The sequence below is a fragment of the Rattus norvegicus genome, chromosome 13 (genome assembly GCF_036323735.1).
Source record: "Rattus norvegicus strain BN/NHsdMcwi chromosome 13, GRCr8, whole genome shotgun sequence".
NCBI classification, from domain to species: domain Eukaryota; kingdom Metazoa; phylum Chordata; class Mammalia; order Rodentia; family Muridae; genus Rattus; species Rattus norvegicus.
This window is the reverse complement of record NC_086031.1, coordinates 41,829,780-41,852,249: the sequence shown is the minus strand read 5'-3', so window position 1 is coordinate 41,852,249 and position 22,470 is coordinate 41,829,780. Positions and strand designations below refer to the sequence as shown.

The 22,470-nt window shown below is 41.5% G+C and overlaps 1 protein-coding gene across 8 annotated transcripts in view; it reads right to left on the bottom strand.

The window, feature by feature from the left end:
- Positions 1-6,608: 6,608 nt before the first annotated feature.
- Ccnt2 (cyclin T2) overlaps positions 6,609-22,470 on the bottom strand; it is a 41,635-nt gene continuing 25,773 nt past the window's right edge. The window contains exons 3-10 of one of the 8 annotated variants that reach the window (XM_006249686.5): positions 21,961-22,089; positions 20,291-20,351; positions 18,541-18,603; positions 16,148-16,193; positions 14,438-14,601; positions 13,082-13,152; positions 11,476-12,604; positions 6,609-11,377 (exon numbers count right to left, since the gene is read on the bottom strand). In XM_006249686.5, the coding sequence (XP_006249748.1) occupies positions 11,310-11,377; positions 11,476-12,604; positions 13,082-13,152; positions 14,438-14,601; positions 16,148-16,193; positions 18,541-18,603; positions 20,291-20,351; positions 21,961-22,089 (1,731 nt within the window). In that variant the 3' untranslated portion in view covers positions 6,609-11,309. Of the gene's footprint in view, positions 12,605-13,081; positions 13,153-14,437; positions 14,602-15,837; positions 16,985-17,070; positions 18,452-18,540; positions 18,604-20,290; positions 20,352-21,960; positions 22,090-22,470 lie in introns of those variants that run through there. The other 7 variants (XM_063272277.1, XM_017598786.2, NM_001107171.1 and 4 more) reach the window with 7 other exon arrangements.

Below are 22,470 nucleotides of genomic sequence, written 5' to 3'. Positions count from 1 at the left end.
CCCACTCCCCAACCCCTTAAATTTATTTTTAACGTGGATCTGAGTGATCTGAGTGTGTATGTATGTGCACCGTGTGCGTGCAGGTGTCCACAGGTCAGAGATGATGTCAGGTGCTCTGATACTGGAGTTCCAGGTAGTTGTGAACCCGATGTGTGTGCCAGGAACTTTGTAAGAGCAGCACAAGCCATTATCTCTGCCGAGTCACCCCTCCAGCTCCACTCCGGTTATTTTCAGCATGGTTGCGGGGGTGAAGGGGGTGGGAGTGGGGGTGAGGGGTGGGATGTGACTGGATTGAGGCCTCAAGCTTGTTTGGCAAGCATTTTAACCACTGAGCTATCCCTTCAGCCACAGCCCCGTATGATTTCATTCTTGCAAAAGAAGTCTGGAGGAAGTTGGGAAGGTAGGGTGAGAGATCCCAGGGAATGCCTGGCTGTGATGGTGGCAAGTGTGTGTGTGTGTGTGTGTGTGTGTATGTACGCGCGCGTGCGTGCGTGTGTGCGCGAGTGTGTGCGTGAGTGTGAATGTGTGTGAATACGTGAGTGTGTGAGTGTGTGAATGTGTGTGAGCATGAGTGCATGTGTGAATGCGTGTGTGTGAGTGTGTGAACATGAGTGTGTGAGTGTGTGTGAGTGTGTGTGAATGTGTGTGAGCATGAGTGTGTGTGAGTGTGAATGGGTGTGAGTATGTATATGTATGTGTGTGTGCATACAAGACGTTTTTGCTATTAGGCTATTGGAGCAATGAATCCCAAGAACTTGGAATTTCCTCAGGAATCTCATGATAACCTTAGATCCCAGGAACCTTAGGAAGTGTTAAGAGGAGCCAAGGGGCGCTGGAGAGATGGCTCAGCGGTTAAGAGCACTGGCTGCTCTTCCAAAGGTCCTGAGTTCAAATCCCAGCAACCATATGGTGGCTCATAACCATCTGTAATGAGATCTGATGCCCTCTTCTGGTGTGTCTGAAGACAGCTACAGTGTGCTTATATACATAAATCTAAAAAAAAAAAAAAAAAAAAAGAGGAGCCAAGAGGCTCCTTGCATTCTTTCTGAACGCAGAAGGCTTCAGGGAGCTGGGCAGCTGCTTACAGATCTTCACTGCTAAAGGCTGAGTTCTAGTTTTAAAAATTGTAACTTTTGAGCTGGAGAAATGGCTCAGAACCAACGAGCACTTTTATATAGGTTAAACAAATATCAGCATTCAAGGGAAAAATACCCACTGATTTTTCTTTTGTGTCTCTGTATTTTCCTTTTCATTTTGTTTGACTTTTGGTTTTTTGGCGAGGTCTCTGTGTAGCCTTGGCTGTACTATGTAGAACTTGCTCTACACCAAGCTGGCCTCAAACCAGAGATTTGCCTACTGCTGCCTTGCCAGTGCTGGAGTTAAAGGCCATGCCACATGCCACACTGCCTGGCTGGTAGTTCTTAATATGCTTTTTTTTTTTTTTTGATGCGTTCACATGATGGTTTCTCTGAAGACTCATGTACTACTCAGTTTTGTCAACTTGGTACAATCGAGGCACCAGAGGGGGAAGCTCAGTGGAGAGATTGGTAAGATTTCATTACCCCTCTGTAAGACTGGTCTGTAGGCAGGTCTGTATGTAATGCTTTTTCTTAGTGATTGAAGTGGGAGGCTGAACAAGTCAGCAAATGCCGTTCCCATATGGCCTCTGCATCAGCACCTGCCTCCAGGTTCTCACCATGTTTGAGCTCCAGTCCTGGCTTCCTCAGTGAAGGGCTGCGATATTGTAGTGAGAGCTGACATTCTTAGTTGTGTTTAACACAGCAAGAGAAAACGTTGACAGCCCCACCGGACATTTCTGCAGTGGCTTGCCCACCACCTCCGTGTGACATTGAAGGCCTGCCTCTCTTTCACCATCTCCCTCCTCCCACCAGCTGCTAAGATTTACCACTTGCCTGCCCTGATGTTTTTTTTCCAAACTCTTTATGGTCTTAGATTTTTTAAAAAATGCTCAAATACTTGTAATTATTTAAGGTATGGTCATAAACCTCAGGCTGCATTCCCTACCATTTTTTTTTTAAAGCCACATGTTTTGACAGTTGTTCTTATTTAGAGTCAGGTTACACTCACTGGGAGAACTAGCTAAATCTCACAGCTAGGGGAGCAAAAACTCCATCTGCTAGAGGGAGTCAGCATAGCAGGTAAGCGTGTCACAGAACTCTGGTTACTTTGCTTGGGGCCATTTCCACTGTAGCTGTTCAAGTATTTTCCTTCCTTCCTTCCTTCCTTCCTTCCTTCCTTCCTTCCTTCCTTCCTTCCTTCCTTCCTTCCTTCCTATTCCTCCTCCTCCTTTCTGTGGTTTCTTGAGCTGGGGGTTTTCAGTGTAATCCTGGAACTCGCTCTGTAGACCATACTGGCGTTGAACTCAGAGATCCACCTGCCTCTGCCTCCTAAAATCTGGAAAAGGCATGAGTCACCACTACCTAGCCCAAGTAAGTTTTGTTTCTAAACACCATTAAAAGTTGTTAAAAGTTGGGGCTGGAGAGATGGCTCAGCAGTTAAGAACACTGACTGCTCTTCCAGAGGTCCTGAGTTCAAATTCCAGCAACCATCATGGTGGCTCACAACCATCTGTAATGGGATCTGATGCCCTCTTCTGGTGTCTGATGACAGCTACAGTGTACTTACATATAATAAATAAATCTTTTTTAAAAAGTTGTTAAAATTATAAGCCCTTTTACATTCATAGGCTACTTCTGATACTTTTTCTAAGCTTGAGAGCTGTCATTAAAGACTATATTCTTTGATTCTTTTAAAGACAGTCACAAACTCAGAATCCTTCACCAATAAAGCATCTGTGGGTGCAGGACTAGGGTCCGTGCAGGGCTCAGTGGCAGAATCCATGTCTAGGTCCAATCTCTGGAAATGCGTGTGCACATACATGAGCGCTCTCTCTCTCTCTCTCTCTCTCTCTCTCTCTCTCTCTCTCACACACACACACACACACACACACACACACACAGAGCTCAGTTGGTAAAGCGTGTACCTACACATAGTGCTAAGCACTTTTAATCCCAGCGATTGGAAGGTGGATCAGAAGTTCAAGGTTATCCTCTACTGGACTACATGAGACCCTGTCTATTTCCCTACCCGGCATGTAGGTAGGTATGGCTTACACTAGGATCAGTCTTTGTCAAAGTCAAACTACATTTTGCTTGTTTTTGAGAGATGCAGCCTGGGGAGGTAAGAAGATATTTTTGCATATGTAATATGAAGGGATGGCTATTTCTTATTTTACTTGGATGGCATCAAGACCAAAATCAGGAGTCATGGTACACACCTACATTCCCAGTACTTGGGAGGTCCGGTGCTGTCTAAGCATGAAGAATTGAGTCTGGATCACTTAAAAGCCAGTTGGGGAAGCTTTTTATGTAACCCAGTGCTGAGGCAGGGCAAGATGGACCATAGGGGATCACTGGCCAGCCAGTATAGCCAATGGTGAACGCTGAGTTCCTGAGAGATCTTCTCAAAATGTATGGAAGAGAGCAGTGAGTAAAGTCCCCAGTGTCAGCCGCTTACCATACTGACATACTCAAGGCTACACAACTAGTCTGGAGAAACCAAGATCTCTACAGTCTTATACAAGCTAGAGCCCACCCCCACACTCCCATACCTTCTATGGATTCAGTTTGCATATATATATATATATATATATATATATATATATATATACATATATATATATATGTTCTATTTTACTGAAATAAAGAGACAAGTCCAGTTTATGCTTCTGTGTCCTTTCAATGGTGTCAAAAGTTGTCTATTCTTCACTTACCAGTTAACACAATTTCCCTCCACGGTCTCGGTCTTTGCTCTTTTCACCAGACCCATTTTTAGACAATTATAGTGAATGCTGGCATTAAAGGCATAGGCTACCATGTCTGGCAGATTATGCTTAATCTTACTATAAATTCTGTGGTCGAGCTCAAATACAGAAATGTTAACTCCCAGGTACTTTTGTGTTGGGCTGCAGGTGCCCATATGGACAACTTTGGCTGTTAACCCTCAGCTGCCCTCTGCCTGGTTTTTGAGACAGGGTTTCTCAGTGGTCTGGAACTGACAAAGTAGGCTAGACTAGCTAGTTGGTAAGCTTGAATGCTGTCTACCTCCCCAGCACTGAGATCACTAACACGGACAATGGGTCAGTGCAGTTTTAAATTGTTATCATTGTGTACTGATGTGTGCGTGAAGTTCATGCTAACGAGTACATGTGGAGGTCAAGAGTCCCAATTTTGGGGAATCAGTTCAGCCTTTTTAAAATTTTAAGCATGTCTTTAGAGGATCAAACTCAGGCTCTCATGCTTGTATGGCAAGCCCTTCTTGGAGCTCTCTCTAGCCTCAAGTTTTAAGAAGTCCGCAGACATCAATTTTAACTCAGGCTCAGTACTGCTGCACACTTCTCAGCCATTAAACCAGATTGCCATGAAGAGGGGGTTCTGGAGCTTAGAGTGGAAGGATGCAGGTCTCTCTCCACACACACTTCCCTTTCTTGAAACCACAAAATAGCAGGTTTCAGCAGGCATTCTGTAAGATGAGTCGTTCTGAGGTCACACTTCACTTAATCTCACCATGCACCCCAAACTTCCTTCCTGGGCTGGTCCTTTTTCCACACCTGCTTCCTTTACAAGTATTAACTCATTTTAAAGCGTAAGTTCACAGGACCCAACTGGGATGACATGAGCCAAAACTTCCAATAAAGGGGATCGAGGGGAGATAGAACCTGTAGAGACCATTTCCAGTAGATAAGGATGGTTGAGGGATGGGGCCACCCACCCATCTCAAAATTTTTAACCCAGAATTGTTCCTATCTGAAGGAAATGCAGACAAAAAATGGAGCAGAGACTGAAGGAAAGGCCATACAGAGGCTGCCCTACCTGCAGACACCAAACCTGACACTATTGCTGATGCCAAGAAGCGCCTGCTGACAGGAGCCTGGATGGTATAGCTGTCCCAAGTGGCTGTGCCAGCCCTGACCAATACAGATAGATAACAGTCAACCACTGGACTGATCACAGGGATTTAGGGGAAGGGTGTAGGGATTGCAACTCCATAGGAAGAACAAATATCAATTAACCTGACTACCCAGAGCTCCCAGGGACTAAACCACCAACCAAAAAAGCTACATACACATAGAGACCTGTGGTTCCAGCTACATATGTAGCAGAGGATTGCCTTGTTGCCCCAGCATAAGGGGATGCTGGAGGGGTGAGGTGGGAATGGGTGTAGGTGGGGGAACACCCTCCCGGAGGCAAAGGATGGGGGCATTGCAGAGGGGAAATTGGGAAGGGGCACATTCGAAATGTAAATAAAACAAAACACAGTGGTAAACTTCTACACCAAGTTTCTGTGTAAGCAGCTCTCCACAGCACCACGTCCACGATAGGCTTAGGTTTTTGCTGTTGTCAGCACATCCCAGACTATGAGATGTGGTGGTTAAACTCATCTGTGAGGAAGGCCAGTGAGTTGAGGCCAGCTTGGCAGGCAGAGTTGCTTTGCCACATTGCCTGCCTGGTGGACAGAATCTCAACCACTCTAAGGGTGGTGTGACTGCTTTCCATCCCCAACAGTCCCCTAAGTAAATAGAAACAAAATAGAACAGTTGTCTTTAGAGACTGGCTTGAAAGTTTAAAGCAGACCTGGAAAGGTTTAAAAGAAGCTTCTCTTAGCCTAGAGGATAAAGATAACCATACATAAGACAAGTAGATTTTTTTTTTCCCTTTTTGAGACGAGTTTATCCTGGAACTCACTTTGTAGACCAGGCTAGCCTCAAACTCAGAGCTCCACCTGCTTCTGGAATGCTGGGAGGGATTAAGGGCATGTGCCAGCACACCTGGCTAACTGGATGCTTTTTTATTGAGATAGGCCAGAGGTGGGACGCTTGAGCAACTTGTACCAGGTCCTAGATTCACTTCCCAGTATCAAGATGGCTCAGCGGTTAAGAGCACTGCCCGCTCTTCCAGAGGTCCCGAGTTCAATTCCCAGCCACCACATGGTGGCTCACAACCATCTGTGATTGGATCTGACGCCCTCTTCTGGTGTTTATGAAGACAGTGAGTGTACACCTATAAATAATTCTTAAAAAAAGTTAATTGCACATGTCACTGCCAATACAAATCTGTTATGAAAGATATCTATTTATATTTGGGCTTAAGATGTATTTTATTATAAAATGTATAAAATCTACTATATTTTGTGTACTATGAAATGTTATTTACTAAGCAAACTCCCTAATTCTACTTTATCAAAATCATGAGTAGCTTTCATTCTCTTTCAAGTGGAAAGCACTAGAAAACTGGAGAGTATTTAAGTAGTGCTGTGTATCTGTAATCTCAGCACTTGGGAAATGTTGGTAGGAGCCTAAGGCCAGTTCTAGCTACGTAGTAATTTGAGGCCTGACAGCCTGGGATACACATGACAAAACAAACAAACACAAAATCCCCTTTCTCTGTGGTTATACTTGTCGGGTTGGGGTAACATAAAGCAAAGCACTAGGTCAGAGTTCATTACATCACGGCGAACTTCCTGGTTTCCCTAGAGCTGTTATTTTGGACTCACATTAACATTAACTTCAAACATGTTACAGCCTTGGATTTGGTCAATAAACAAACTTTATTAATAATTCCTTATGTAATGAGATGAAATTCAAAGGCTAGTTCATGCCAATATACACATTTTCTTGTTTCATTCAATTATCCACAAGGGTTTTGAATGTTCAAATTCCACCGTTCACAACAAAATGGTACTCCAGGGACGTTTTCCTAATCAAGAGAGCTACTTACTACCAGGTGGAGCAAGTTACACACTACTAACTCAACTCGTTGGCTGGAGGCTAAGTGAGGCTTCCTCTCCCAACTTGGAAACAAAAGAAACCACAGAGTCCACAGGATTGACTTGACATTACTGAATTGCAGTGAAGGATGAAGTCAGCTTTATACAGACAGAACTGCTCCCACCCATGAAGCATACCTCAAGAAATATGCCAGGCAGGATCAATGGTGAATTATAAACCAGAAAAAGGGACTCACAAAGCAAAGAGTGCTGGCTGGGCACAATTCAAAAACTGAAATAATGGAACATACTTAGAGCTTGTAGTACCAAGATCACAGACTAAGTTTCCAGTGAGCAGGACTTGGCTTCTGTCCTGGTCAAAGTTGCCCTCCAACCATCTGTTGGTTTGTACTACAGCTGTGCATACACACCCTTGGTCTCAACAACAAGTACTGAGGAAAAACAGGAATGCACTCTGCCTACCATAAAACAAAAGGCACAGAATTAAGCCCAATTCCATCAACTCCTGGTCTCCTATGTGGGGCTCTGCTCACTCTTCCCCTGTGGAAATGTGGTGAGTGGATCCTACTGCCTCCCAGGAAAGGCTCCTGAGGGGGGACTGCTGAATCTAGAGATACGAAGTCAAAGGTCCTTAGCTACTAAGAGCTTCCAGAATTTTCTCAGGAAAAAAAAAATCCTCAGAATCTTCAGGCAAATTAGGTCTTAAGTTTGAAGTACTTTTTTGCTTATATAAGATTGAGTGTAAGTTAAGAATCACTGATCCAGGCATGGGTGGAGGCAGGAGGAGAGATTTAAAAAGTCAGCCCTTTACCTTGTTATAGAGCAAGACTGAGTCTCATCTCAAAGATCCCAGAGACAATCGTCTCTTTCCGAGATGTTATCTAAATGAGCCATCTCCATAATTCAGGAGTCTTCTTCCTCTAACCAATAAATCATGCTCCACCCATGCGTCATATAGGCAGCGGCTTATTCCTCAGGCTGGCTAAGGAATACAATTAGAATTTAAATTCTAAGAAAATATACTTGAAACATCTTAAGGCAAGGTATTTGGTAACTAATCAAACTTTTTAAACTGGTTCTCTAAAGCAAATCTAACCTGTTCAATTTTTTACTTCAAAGGGAACGGATTGGTCCAAATGTTTGGGAGTTCTGTATAATCACTATTGGCACGAAGTGTGTACTCATGACGTTCCTAACAAAACAACACCTAATACCATGGAAGGCATCTTTAAAGCTGAAGACTCTAACACCAGTATCCATCGCTTTAAAGTGTACCCACGACTGGCACTGTTGCCTTTACCGCTACCTGCTACTAGAGGACATGAGGGGCCTTCTCTACCAGTGGGCACTGGCACCGAGTTTGTAATGCAGGCCTCCAAGATGGCTCCCACAAATAAACACTCCTTTGCTTTGGTTCTGAAGACAGCTTGTGTTAGTAGCTAAGGCAAATATTTAGGAAGCTCATCTTGATTTTAGAAAATTAGCTGAGAGAGGTAGACAGGAAGCCTCTGATAACAATGTTTTTTGCAAAAAGGTTGAAAACCTAGGGAAACACACCCTAAGAATGAATCACTCTGTTATGGGATGATGTAAAGATAATGCTTTTTAATTATTTTCAAGTATTAAAAACTCATCAAAAATGTATCACCTTAACAGTACTATGCACATGTGAAATTTCACATCTAAATTCGATACTATTTTGGTTATTTATGGCTACTTACAAGACTCGCAATAGAATGTCCATTTATTGAGTCTTTTTTCTTTGGTAGAGTCTAATGGGACCATGCAAAGAACTATGTTATGCAAACAAGATCTTTCAAGCAAATTCATGGTGATATGAATTATGAGGGTTTTCCTTAGTGGAAAGGAAACAAGGAGTCACAAATTATCCCCCATTGTGGTTTTAGCATCTTGTTCTGAGGTTGAAGAGTTTGAACAGTTCACACAATCCTGTAAAAATCACAACTGACTGCCCTTTAATAAATAGTCATTGTAAAGAATTACATTTACAGAGTGAAAGTGAACACACAGCATTTCAGAGTCCGTTCTGGAAGCACTAGGTGTACTGATCCACGGCATATACACTATCTGTTTAACTGTCCATCATTAGCACCAATAAAGATTCAACAAAATTACCTTTATTCCCATAGCTAAAAAAACCAAAACAACAAAAAAACAAAAACAAACGAAAAACAACACATTTCTGAAAACCCTTAGTGAAGTTTAACTAGAGCCCCAGACCTTAAATATTCACATTGTTTTCTATGTCATACTGAAATTAAGTTCACTACTTCTCTGGATACTCTTTACAAAGGCGGATTAGAATTCCTGGCATCACTCCCAATGATACAGTAGCACAACACCTCGTGTCAGTTCACATGATGCTCTGTTGAGGTTTCACATCTAAATCACCAAGAACAAAACCCTTCCCTCCCTCACCTTGTACTCTGTTTAAATTCTATGCTAGTTCTTGGAATTGTACCACGGTAAAACCAAACTGTATCAAAATCATGTGTATGATACAATGTATACCACATAGCAACAAAAATCAGAGTGACAAAGATTACCAATGCAAGACAAGAACAGAGTGACACTAGCCTGCTTGGCTGAGTTTCCACAAAGAAGCTCCTGACATCCCAGGTTCAAATAACATTGACAAAATAATCAACAATTTTCTTTAAAACAAACAAACAAACAAATAGCTACTGGCAAATTAGATAACTGCTAAATAAAAGTAGAGTACAAGGCTCAACTCTAATATTTACAACCACAACATACTTGAATAAAATTACAATTGTGCACAGATCAGTGGCTTTATAACAAAACATTTCATATACAAAGGAAAACTTGTGATTCAATACAAGTTGAATCCGACCCATCTTAAGAGACTCAACAGCGAAGACTTACCACAGAAATAAATTCAAGATTAGGCAAGAGACAAGAGCCATACTATTGGTGCTTACACCAAAAGTTAGACAAGTCAGTCAGTCTATCTCCTGACCAGGCGTCAGGTGACAGTGCAAGCATTACCTCAATGAGAACCTACTAAGACGTGCAAACCAATGTAAAACCCCCAGCAGTGGCTTGCCGGAGGTTGGCCTTTTTTCTTACATTTTCCTGATAATGACCATAAGCTATAAATACAGGTACAATGCACAGTCAGCAATCTTTTCTTTTTTATTTATTGTTAGAATATAAAAGAATCAAGAGAGCATAGGTTTAATTTCATTTTTATAAGGAAGACTGCATTTACCTGAAAAAGAAATATGGTATCTCTCTCTCTCTCACAGACACACACACACACACACACACACACACACACACACATACACGCACGCACGCACGCACGCACGCACGCACGCACACTCACGCTCTCGCTCTCTCATACTCTCTCTCCCCAGGGGAAGAGTAATATATATTCAAGACTATGGTGTCACTGCAAATGCTAAAGGAAACGTGACCCCTGCTCACCCAGAACCTGTAGTGTCAGCGTTCTTGCAGAAATGGACTGACCTTCACTGAGGGCGGCTGTGAGTGAAGTCAGCCATCCTCACACACATTAGTAGCTGCTTTTCTACAGCACTGCAACAAGCCGGCAAACATTTAAATGCACTTCACATCAAGAGTATGTAAACTTTATTTTTTTTTTTTTTCCTCTTCAAGCCTTCAGAAATCAGTGGCTGATTCTGCAGCCACTCTGGTCAGAATCTCTGAGGGCAAACTGAGTGCTTCCCAGTGTTAAGGACCACCCGTGGCACCACATTCCCGTCTAGTAGTGAAGTGTCCCCTCAGCGGCTTTCAGTAAGGCCTAGAGTTTAAGGTTAACATAAAAAAGTGCCACTTGTGTTTTAGATTAGTGATGGACTCTGACGAGAGAAAATAAAGTTATTCTGTCTATTGTTATACTTACAAGCAGCTCCGATCCTGAGTATTTATGGTAATATCTAAACATACAAAAATGTATGTACATTTTTCTCCACTTTCTTGTAAACAGTTGTCAGTGTACTGTTATCCCTTTATCACTGAGACATGCAAACCATACATACAAGTATAAATACACAAAAGAAAACAATTGACACTCATTCAAAGCCAAGCAACAACAAAAAACCAGCTACGATACTCGAATCCTAAACAACAGAGGCTTGAGGCAGCTTGGGTTCCTAGCAGCAGCCAGCCATTCACCCTAATGTTCCCAGCTGCGTCTTCCAAGCGGCTTACAGTCCTGGTAGCACTATGTATGTGGAGATAGGCTTGTTTACTATCATCTCTTCTTTCAGAATGAAGAACAAAGCAGCACTTACAAATACGGAAGCAGTGGCACCACCGCTGGACCAGGAGGGCATTTTCCATTCCAACCATTTTTAAATTAAAAAGGAAAGGAAAAGTTGACCTAAACAAAGGGTTACATATTCATTCCTTGGGCACTTAGCAGCGAGTCCAGCATGTCGAATGTGTCTTTGTAGTCCATATGCTGGCTGCTTGTACTGTACTCGTGATTGGCCTCAGGACCGTGGGGCTCCACTGGTTTCTTGTCCAGTTTCACGAGGGTGCTGAGATGTCCGTAGCCCACCTGGTATGTGACAGGGGGAGGAGGGGGTAAGGGATGGTTAAAAACAGAGCTGTGAGAGGATAGATACTGCTTAACAGAGGAAGAACTAGATGAACTACCTGAACTTTTGGAACTTTTGCTCATTTTGGAGTGGTGGTTGTGGGAGGCATCGTTGATATGCAGCTTCTTCCTTGCACTGGGGCCGGAGGAGATGCCTTCAGGGCCCAGGCCCACAGGACTCCTCAGCACAGTGGGTGGCATGCCGTCAGCATGCTTGCTGCCTCCGCTGCTGTGCATGTGCAAATGCTTGTGGCTGCTGTGGTGGCGGTTGGCCGGGTGCTCCTTGTGCTTTTCCTTGTGGTCTCTGCTGATGTGTGGGCTCGAGTGCTTGCTCTTCCCACTGCCTTCATCAGAAGAGCTGTGTCTCTCAGAGGACGACACTTTGATTTTCATCTTCAGCTCCTCCTTGCTGGGACCTTTATCAGGCGGTGGGATGGGGATCCGCAGCTTCAGTGATCCACTCCTCTCCCTTTTCTCTGCCAAGTGTTTCTCAGGCTTGTCGGAGTTGGTGAGGGGAAGCTTCATTTTGATGGGAGAAGTGACAGAAGTGCCTGCGACTGCCTGAGCTGGCCCATGTTTGTGCTGCTGCTCTGCATGGGCAGCCATATAGTGATCCCTCGAGTCCAGGTCAAGGGTTTCCAGCTTCCGCTTCTCTCTGTACTTATCTAAAGACATTTTCTGAGGAACCACTCCAGGAGTAGCAGGTATGGGGCCATGGTGTTTGCTGCTCCCACCTTTGTGAGTATATTCTTGCTTAGCTGACGAATGATCAGCAACTTTGTCCGGCCTGTGATGTAATCCGGAATGCAGTGCCATTGAAGGTCCCTGCTGGAAGCTTAGGTACTGGCTCCCAGAGAGAGTGGCCTCCTGCTTCTGTGTGTATACCGGGTCTGTCCTGGCTGAGTCTGGATGGTGAGGCCACTCTTGGTGTGATGACACAGTGTATGAGGAACTAGGCATCCCTGCGAGCACTGATCCAGTATCAGATGCACGGCCATCTTGAACAGAAGTACTTCCTGAAGTTAGAGGTAGTGGAGCAGGGAACGTTGACGTTGATGGCTTCTGAAAGCTTGGGTTGGCAGGCACACCAGTGACACTGTCTACTAAAATGGAATTCTGGACCAAAGAAGAACCAAGCAGTGGTGTCTCTGATACTTGTCCATCGACTTTTGGTTTCTTAGCCATAGCCTAGTTAAATGAGAAATAGAAGAAACAATGACAGCAAAGGGATTTAGTACAAATGTCTTGGCTTATAAAACTCTATAGGAAGCACATGGAAACAAATCCACCTGAACTCAAAGTTCTGTGGCAATAAATGAATGCAAAGGAAGGTTCTGTGCTTGGAGAAATAGATACAATTGTATCCTAACCCCAGGCCTGAGACAGTAACCTGTGTAGGCTTTAGCCTCACTTGAAACAAGGGACTTTTTCCAACTTAACAGAGCATAAAAAGGGGGGGGGGGTTGGGGTGAGGGGGAGCAACTAGCAAGCTCCTGAACACAGGAGCTGAGCAACTGCAAGCATCTGTAGTCTGTGTGTGCTACAATGTACTGAGAAACGGTGCAGAGTACAGCATCTAACCATTCAATCTCAGACCATTTGCTAGGCAATTGCTAGAGGAGTGACAAATTGATATTTTGTTAATTAAATCCTGCCAATTCTTACCCTCCAGTTTCGAATCCTCTTCAACCTACTAGGCGTTTTCTCCAATATTTGTAGAAACTCATGTGTTAGCTCTAAAAATAAAATTTGAGTTTAAAGCTTAGATGATGCCTTTAGGATGTGAATCTCTCTCAAGCTGACAATATTTAAAGGGTCCTAAGAGCTCAGCCCTTTCCTGTTATCTTTCTAGTCAGTCTTCAACATACACAGAAGCAGACACAACTCTGGACTGTTATTTCAAAGCTGAATTCATTTAAAAATGATCTCTCCCCAAATTTCATCTGCTTACTTAGAAAATAAAACTTCTGAAAAGGATGGCAGTGGGAGTTTCTACCAGACAAACTAACTATATAGCAATACTTTTAAATGTAGAAAAGAGCCACCACTGGGTCTTTAAAATCAGGAGGCAGAAGTCTGAGAAAAAAGTGTTCATTTATATAGCACTGAACGTATTTTTCCCCAACATGCTTGATTACAAAGAGAAAGAATAGCTTCACAATGTAAAACTCAGTAATATCACTATCATGTGCCTCTGAGAGGCAGGCAGGGCACAACCTGCTTCCACAGCATCCTTGCCAAGAACACTTGACCGAACAGAGAAACCGACAGACAAACTTGGAGTCACTCTATAGAGTCACTTATTCTCCAATCAGGAGAGACTAAAGAGTGAGCCCTGACAGCTTGGAGGTGAGCCCTGGGACATTTCAACTGGACACAAACAGAACTTACAATTCTACACCAGAGAAAATGGGGAAATCTGAATACAACCTGGTTTGATCAGCAGCGTTTATCTCAATAAATGTTATATAAGATGTCAACAACAAAAATTAAGTATAGATAGCAAAGGATTCTGTAAATATTTTTTGCTTTATTTAAGTTTAAAATTGTTTCAAAGTTAAATGTTTAAAAGAAAAAAGGGAAACACTGCCCAGCAATGAACACTATACCAGTAAATTACTCCGGTCAGAATTTTATCCACTATCTTAAGCTTGGGATTAAAATTGTATCATTATGTTAAAATATAATTTTGTTACCTAAAAACCGTTATTAATAGTCAGTGGCAAACATGTCAAGTGAGCCAGATTATCATCTGTATCTTCCTCTGAAAGAACAACTCTTCATCTGTGCGCATGTGTGTCCTAGGCATACACATGCGCATACACACACACACAGCCCTCAAAAGGGGAAGAATAAAAAAACCAAAAAGCATGATTTCCAACTGGGGCAACAAGTACTGCATACATCCCACAATGCCTCATGGTGTGTGCATGTGGACGGAGCAGGACTGTGCAGCGCTTCAGGCGGGCACTGCACACAGAAGGCTCTTTCACGGGGAAGGAAGGACTCACGCTTGCTTACCATCTAGCAGCTCTAGGGTAACTGTAGGGTCCACATACTCCCACCAGTGCTTTCCATCCGTTGACACAGGAATCTCCCAATTGGACCATTTGCAAGCCAAATGAATGCATACACATGCTATCACTGTGGGTTTGTACTGAAGACAGAAGGTCGTAAGATGCAAACTGGTGTAGAGCAGATTTAAAAGTGGAGGGCCACAGAAATGCAAAATATGTAAAAAAGAAAAAAAAAAAAAAGAAAAACATTTGCCAGTAAGACAAAAGCAAACATAAAATCTTTACATGATATTCTAATAAATTAATAGCTAACATTACTGAAAAATATAGTAAAAAATCGTTATAGATCATGAGACATTTTCCTCATTTTCACCCCTCAATAGTATATTAATATTTTACTTTCATGATTAATAGTAATAAATTTTTGTTTTAAAACCTAACAAAGTACTATATAAATCAAAAAGCATATTTAAAATAATCACCATATACAAAGTATAACCTTTTAAACCATTTTTGTTGTAGTCTTGCTTTTTTTTTTAAAAACATACACATATAATACAAAGACTTTATAAAACAAAGTAATTTTAATATCACAATCAAAGATTAGACCATTTGATACGGTTTAACAGACAAAAATATTTTTTGGCAATCAGAGCTTATAGTTCCTGTTCATGTACATTTCTGTGTCCCTTATAGCAAAATCTCAAAGAGAACTTACCTTATGCCAATACATTCAAGACTCAAGGCAGGTCAATACTAACAAATACTATCTCTACTTCTCATCATGGACCAAAAATTGGGCATGTGATATTTCACAGGCTAGATTTTCTAATAAAGTTTTTTGTTAGTTTTCTGAGACAGGGTCTCATGTAGCCCAGACTGGCTTCAAACTTGCTATGTAGTTACGAATAACCCTGAAATTCTGATCTTTGTGTCTCCACCATCCGGTCTGGGATGACATGCACACCACGGTGCCTAGCTGACTAACCAAAGTTTTGCTAACCCAAAAAGCTAGTTTGGTTTTCATTTCCATGGTGCCCACTTAAAAACTCTCAATCTTTAATACCATTCCAGAACAAAATTATATATTCACTTTATAGCCTCCTTCAAACTATTCTAGTTTGGACTAGATGAAACATTTACTAAAGAGCCACAAACACATACTGCAGTTTACTGTATATAAATGGAAGAGCAGGACTTTAAAGATTGCATCTCTGTAAACCTAAGCACTGATATAATTGACTACTTCTAATTTACTATTTGGAATATTATCTGAACAAGTCCAAAGTTATATAAATTTTACTCAATAAACTTTAGCAATTATTTAAAAAAAACTGGATCAATGTGAAAATAAAAAAATGTCATTTAACTATAATTGTAAACTAAAAATAGCTTTATACTTACCAAGTTTCTAGGTTAAGTTTAGCTCTGTGTAATCTTTAGCTGCTATTCAGGCTACCAAGTTTAGACTTATGCACTCACAAATCGAGAATATGCCACCAGAAAGCACCACTACACTTCACAGTGTGCATTTAACCCCTCTGTGCCCAAAGTCCCTTGTACAATACACCGCAGAGCAACCAGGAAGGTACCACCACAGTAGATGGTCCAGTCTCCTGTTGCAACAAGGGCAAGAGACACATTGAGGGGGCCCTGCATTAAAGGAAGCTATAGTGTGCTACAACAGTGCAACAAAGAGGGTCAGGATAACAACCTGTTGGTAGCCATGAAATAGGATGTCTGTGCCAAATCCTTGCTTGCTGTAAGAAAAGAAAGAAGAACGAAGACAAAATCATCAGCTTCAACAAGTCAACATTACAAAAACTCTCAATACAACAAAACATCAAAGATTTGTACACAAAAAGTAAAGTTTACTTACTACTTACAAATATCACAAGAGCGCCATCATTTTCTATACTACTGAAAATCTTCAACAACATTCACTCAAATGTTTCTTGCTATCCCCCATAGATCTGAGAAACAAGCCGATTTGCTTTTAGCTAGCCAGTTACAAGGGCTAAACTTGTTACTAAGTTAAGCATCTAGTCAGCTAAAAGTTGAAATAAAGCATTCTCCTGGATTAAAAAAACAAAACAAAAACAAAACAAAAAACAAAACAAAAAAAAAAAAGAAGAAGAAGAAAAACGATTTTTGAAGTCTAATACAAAATACGAAGAGTTGCCTGCCAAACTTAATCCTGTCATTATATTTAGGCTGGCTTAAATATTTCCTTCAAAATTGAGCAAAACAACCCCCACCCCAAACATCTAAGAACATAAATCTTGGTTCTTTACCATGTTATTATATATTATTATATATTATATATTATCAACAGAATATAGGAAGCTCCACTGTACTTATTTTTAACTTATAGACTCCAATTACAGATAAAACCTAGAAGTAGGACTATTCTAGGGGGAATGCTTCCAACACTGGTCCCCAACAGGAAAGCAATTTTTAACTAGATTCATAAGACACTTACAACAGTTTCCCTTCCCCTACCCCATACTCTTCCCAACAGAGACCTCACCAGCCCCCACCCCCACCCCTTCTGATCAAAAATCACTAGCTCAGCAGCCCCAAGCCCCACCCCCAAGCCCCCAAACTCCTTCCCCTCCTAGTTTTCACTCTTGGCACCTGTAATCCCTGCTGCCCCATGTGATCATCAAGGGAAGGTTTAACAAAAGGGATTGGGTCTGGCAGAGCTGTGCTAAGGAAGACTGTCAGAGCACCAGAGGTCTTGGAGGCAGTGTGACTTAAGTATGGTATTCTTTCCTGGTGGGGAGGGAAGGAGAGATCAGAGTGAAAGGTCCCTGGTAAAATGACAACAGCCAATTGTGCAGCAAAGTAGCAACTGTCTCATCTAGAGTGGGAGGTAAGGGCTTCCACACAAATCGTATCTACCCACCACCACCACCCAACCCAAAACCCCATCCAGTAATAAAAACACACAATTGTGGTATCATGTTTCTTAAGGGCTGTTATCTAAATTAACTATAGGAAGGAACAGAAAGTGTTCTTGTTAGTTCAAAATTGTAACAGAGCAAAGGAAACAAAGACAGTAAAGATAAAAGAAAAATTTTAAAGGGAAGAAGTGCAGCCACCTCAAAGCTGAGTCAGACAGTCAGACACACACACACAATTACTTTGCACTCAAGGTTCAGGGTACTAGACTTGAACAGAACAACATCAAAACAAAACAAACAAAAACCCCAAAGCCTTTTGGGGAATCTGTAGTTTTTAAGTGTCAATTTAAAATCCAGCCTTATCTACTAAGGCAGTACATATACCTTTGCTAAACACATACTAATGCCTTTCTTCACTAGGCTCTTCCTTGATTTAGAGCAAATTATATGGTTTGCTACCTTGTAAAGATAGGTTTATTCTTTCAAGTTTTCAGTGAGACCAACCCACATGTTTTTATTAGCATGTGCAGCTAGTTGCTATTTGGTTCTATACTGTAACTAGGGTGCTATAAAGTATATTTATGATTGTGAAGAATAGGAATTGTAATTTAAACATGTGTTTTGCAAAGTGATTCTCTGGTAATATGTGTTCCTAGTCTTAGAACTCTACTTTGTTAGCAAAGATGCTGGTTTGAAGCCTCTGGGCTTGCTTTCCAACGTGGCTCTTTGCAAAATAAAATGCTATCTAGATGTAAAATGAATCCGATTTAGAATGAATGTGCCCTACAAGTGAGAGACCCAAACAAACCACAGGGTTTTACTTTCTAAAGGAAAGAACACACAGAAGCTGACCCCAGAAGCTGTGGTACACTCTAGGCAATCCAAGTGGAACCAGAGAAGCAATGCCGGCAGCCTGTGGGAAGGGCTCTAGCCACAGCAGACACAAAGCGGTCTGTCTTGCTCACATAAGGTGTACCAGCACCATAGCAGGGTATGAGCATTGTTAGTGTTCTCCATCACCACACAAAAGCAACCAAATGCACTTGGAAAACAGACAGAGGTAGATGACTAAGATACAGAACACTATTTCAAAATGACATTTGTACTTTTTAATAAAATCCAACAAAGGCTAGAATACACAATCCTAGAGGAAAGAAAGCATCAGCATTCATCCCACCCAGACGGCTGAGGGACCACTCACCTCTTACTAACTGGGTGCATTTCACCACATCTGTATGTGGGTGTTCAATGGTGATCTCAAAACCTGAAATGAAAAGCACTTTTTTTCCCAACTACTTACCACTACAGTGCTCGCCTGGTCAACGTGGCTCTCCATGCAATCTTAAGTGTCTAATGGACTCTTCAGACTTAAGAGCATTCCAAAGCCGACATTAAAGCTTCTTACTGCTGACATATACATGTACTACCCTCCAGAATAAACAATAACTAGTTTCTTATTTCTCAATAGGAAAACAGACAATTATTTAAACAAGGATAACTTGATCCAAAGTTTAGGATTTTAATTCACCTGGGCTCACGTTCAAATCATCAAATAATTATTATCATGGCTGAAGTTTATTATTATCTTTCTTTACCATTAAAAAAAACCCAACCCTTTGTTTCAGAAGATGTGGGAAAACATTTTTCATAAACATCTCTGCCACCAACAGCGGCACCAAAGATGTTCAACTCCTACAGCACCTTAACTGTATTGTGAACCAAGGGGCACAGCCCCATCTCCTAATGAGTCATGCTGCACATGGGCTCTAATAATACCTTCAAACACGTGAGCTTTCAGTGACCATCTAGTTAGCTCTCACATTTATTATCTGGTATTTTTAGAACGCTGAGTAAAAGTCTAACAGATGAATTGGAGTTTATAAAGGTATATTTTATTTATATCACTCCTGTAATTAACTAGCAACCAAAGAGACGTCTCCTAATGTCCACTTAAATATTAGACATTCGCTCTCCCTGTGTAGGAATGTCCTAAGGCATACACATTATTCACTGACTATCACTGTTAGTGGTCTAAGGACGAACACTGTCTTAGGAGCACGGAAGTGGAGTGTTCTACCTGACGCCCACCTACAGCTCCTAGGTAATGCCTTCATACCATAAAAATAAGGTGGGCTCGGAGGCAATATACTCACTTTCGTTTTGTGCCTGTAATAAAACTTAATCCATGTGTTTTAAAATAAATTACTTTAGCTCAGCGGTAGAGCACTTGCCTAGCAAGCTCAAGGCCCTGGGTTCGATCCCCAGCTCCGAAAAAAAAGAAAAGGAAAAAAAAAGAGTGAAATAAAAAGAAAACCTTGCTATATAAAGCAGTCCTTGTCCCACATGTGCAGGATGGAAGTGTAACTGGTAAGGAGACGGTTCCAAGTTTACAAAGGTAGTCAGAAACCCCATCTCTCCGGAGCTTGGATTGTCCTGACCTTGACTCGCTAGGTTCTTCTCTAAGGTCACTTAACTTCAGATAAGTCTAACGTTACCCCCCCACCCCCCAGCTGGGGACCGAACCCAGGGCCTTGCGCTTACTAGGCAAGTGCTCTACCACTGAGCCAAATCCCCAACCCCAAGTCTAATGTTCTTAACCATTAGCTTATTATCAAAGTCCTCACGTATTTACTACAGCATGTTTCAGTAACACAGGCTGCAGAGGCTATGTGCACACCACCACCTCTGTACTAAGGACCACTTCACATCACTGTGAATGAAACCCAGTGAGGCAGAGAGCTGCCACCGTGAAACCTGTCACACTGAAGTCATGGGCACCACTCGACTACGCTATGCCAAAAGAAATTTCGGAAAAATGGCTACTTAGAAAGAACAAGCAATACTATTTTATCCCGAAGTAGTTTCAAACAACTTTCTTCAACAAGAAGCTACTCTAGAAATTTTGTTTAGGATACTGATTAGTGAACACAAAATGACATAAGCACACATACCCAGTGTTTGTAGCATTATGGTTTCAAGTAAAACCAGTTCTTGAGTCTGCTGAAGATATGCCTGCCAGATAAAAATAATATTAGATGTTTATAATAAATACAACACTAAGAGAGTTCTGGACTGTTAAGACTTCATAGACTACAGAACAACAGTTGCTTATAAATATGAGGCAAAGAGAGTCGGCATGATGGCACACACCTTAAATTCCAGCACTCCAGAGGCAGAGGCCAGCCTGGTCTACAGAGCGAGTTCCAGGACAGTTGGGACTATTTAGAGAGACCCTGTCTCTCTCATACACACACACACACACACACACACACACACACACACACACACTATAAAGACAGGAAACTGTAGCTGCTTCTAAACAAATCTGAAGCAAAGAAACTAAGGCAAAAGATGGATAACTGCTGTTCCTGGGACACACCTAAATGAAACCACTTTTAAATACAGATGTAAACAAAGCCAAGGGAACAAATAAAGCAGTAATAGGAAAAGGTGAATTAGTTGAACAAGGACCTCAGTCTACACAGAACAAGTTCAAAGGCACTGCTGCTTCTAGATACCAAATACAGGAGCACCAAGCAATGAAAGGGCACTTAAACCAAAGCCACTTTTAAAGAAAAAACTTACCAACTCATGTCTGTGAGTTACTTTTAGAATTAACTTCCCTAAAAAGGCAAATCTTAAGCCCCTAGATCAATACCATCCCTTCACCATAGAGACACAAAACACCACAGTATGTTTCCCCTAAAATTCAGGAATCTTTCACAAGGTTCTCTTAAGAACGCACATAGAAAAATCTCCTGGCACTCCAGTCTCGGACCCAGTGAGAAGGAAGCAGTACACCATGTCTAAGCTGGGTGTGCTACCTATACCCTTGGCAGGCTGAGGCAGAAAGACTGAGCTTGAAGCTAGCCTAGACTACATAAAGAGCTAGACTCAGGTCTACCTGCTCCAAAGGCATGTACACACATGCTCATTTTTGTTAAGAACACAGCCTAGAGAGTGAAATCACCTTTCATGTCACTGAGCTGATTTTTAAAAGACTAGCATGTGCATACTAGAATAAATGAGTTTATTCTATTAACAGGAACTATGCGAATTATTGTTTATTATTTAATGCGCACATGATATTTTGTTCATTAAAAAAACAGCATCAGTTCTAATGTATCAATCTTCTATCAGAGCCTAAACTTGACCTAGACTAACTAGAACTAACACAACGGGGTAGTCACTAAGTGGGTAAAAATCCCAAATAAATGACTTACCTATATTACTAGAAAAACAATTGCAAAAGCTCTCACTTGTAGTTCTCATTTCAGAATGTCACAGAACTTGAGAAGAATAACTACCGGTTTAGAATAAACTGCAATCTCTCTACTCCTTCCTCTGCTAAGAGTTTCAGTAAAGAGTAACTCAACGTCCGGTTGTAAGCACATCTACCTACAGGTCAGGTCATAAGCCCTACTACTCTTTCCACTGCAGGTGCACTCTGAGGATAAATCAAAAATATTTCAAAATAACCGTGAACCAAAGCAGAATGAATCAAAATCTTAGACGATTTGGGATGACACATAAACTCAAAAGTATACATGACACATCCCTGTCAGACAGCTTTTGGTTTCAAAATTTATAAAGACAATGAAAACACCCTATTTTTACATACATCACATTTTGTATCCAGCAGTGGCTCTAGGGGATGAAGACAAGCGTGTGCTACTTTGATAACATGTTCAAGCTTTCGAGCCTGTTCTTCCACTTTTGCAGCCAAAAACAATGCGGTAGGTGATATTATCTGTAGGAGAGAGTTTTAAAAATTGGTCATTTAAAAACAAATATATTTTGGGAAAAGTGTCTACATCCTGGATGGGGAAGGTAAAAACGGAATATATGTAAGTACATGCTTTGTCACTGAACTGTATATCCCCAGCACTGATCTGATCCATTCTCACTCTTCTCTCCCCAACTAACATGGTTAGCAGTGGGGCACACTGTGTATCAACTTTAGCAACACTCATGTTGAAAAGTTCTCATAACTCAGTAAGGGGGAAAGAAAAAAAGTTGATTTTGCTTAAATAACTTTAGTATTAGTGTGTATATAGTGGAGATAAAAAAAAAACAATACGAAGTGATACCATAGCTTTTAAAAAGTGTTAAGACAGCAGCCAAGTAGCCC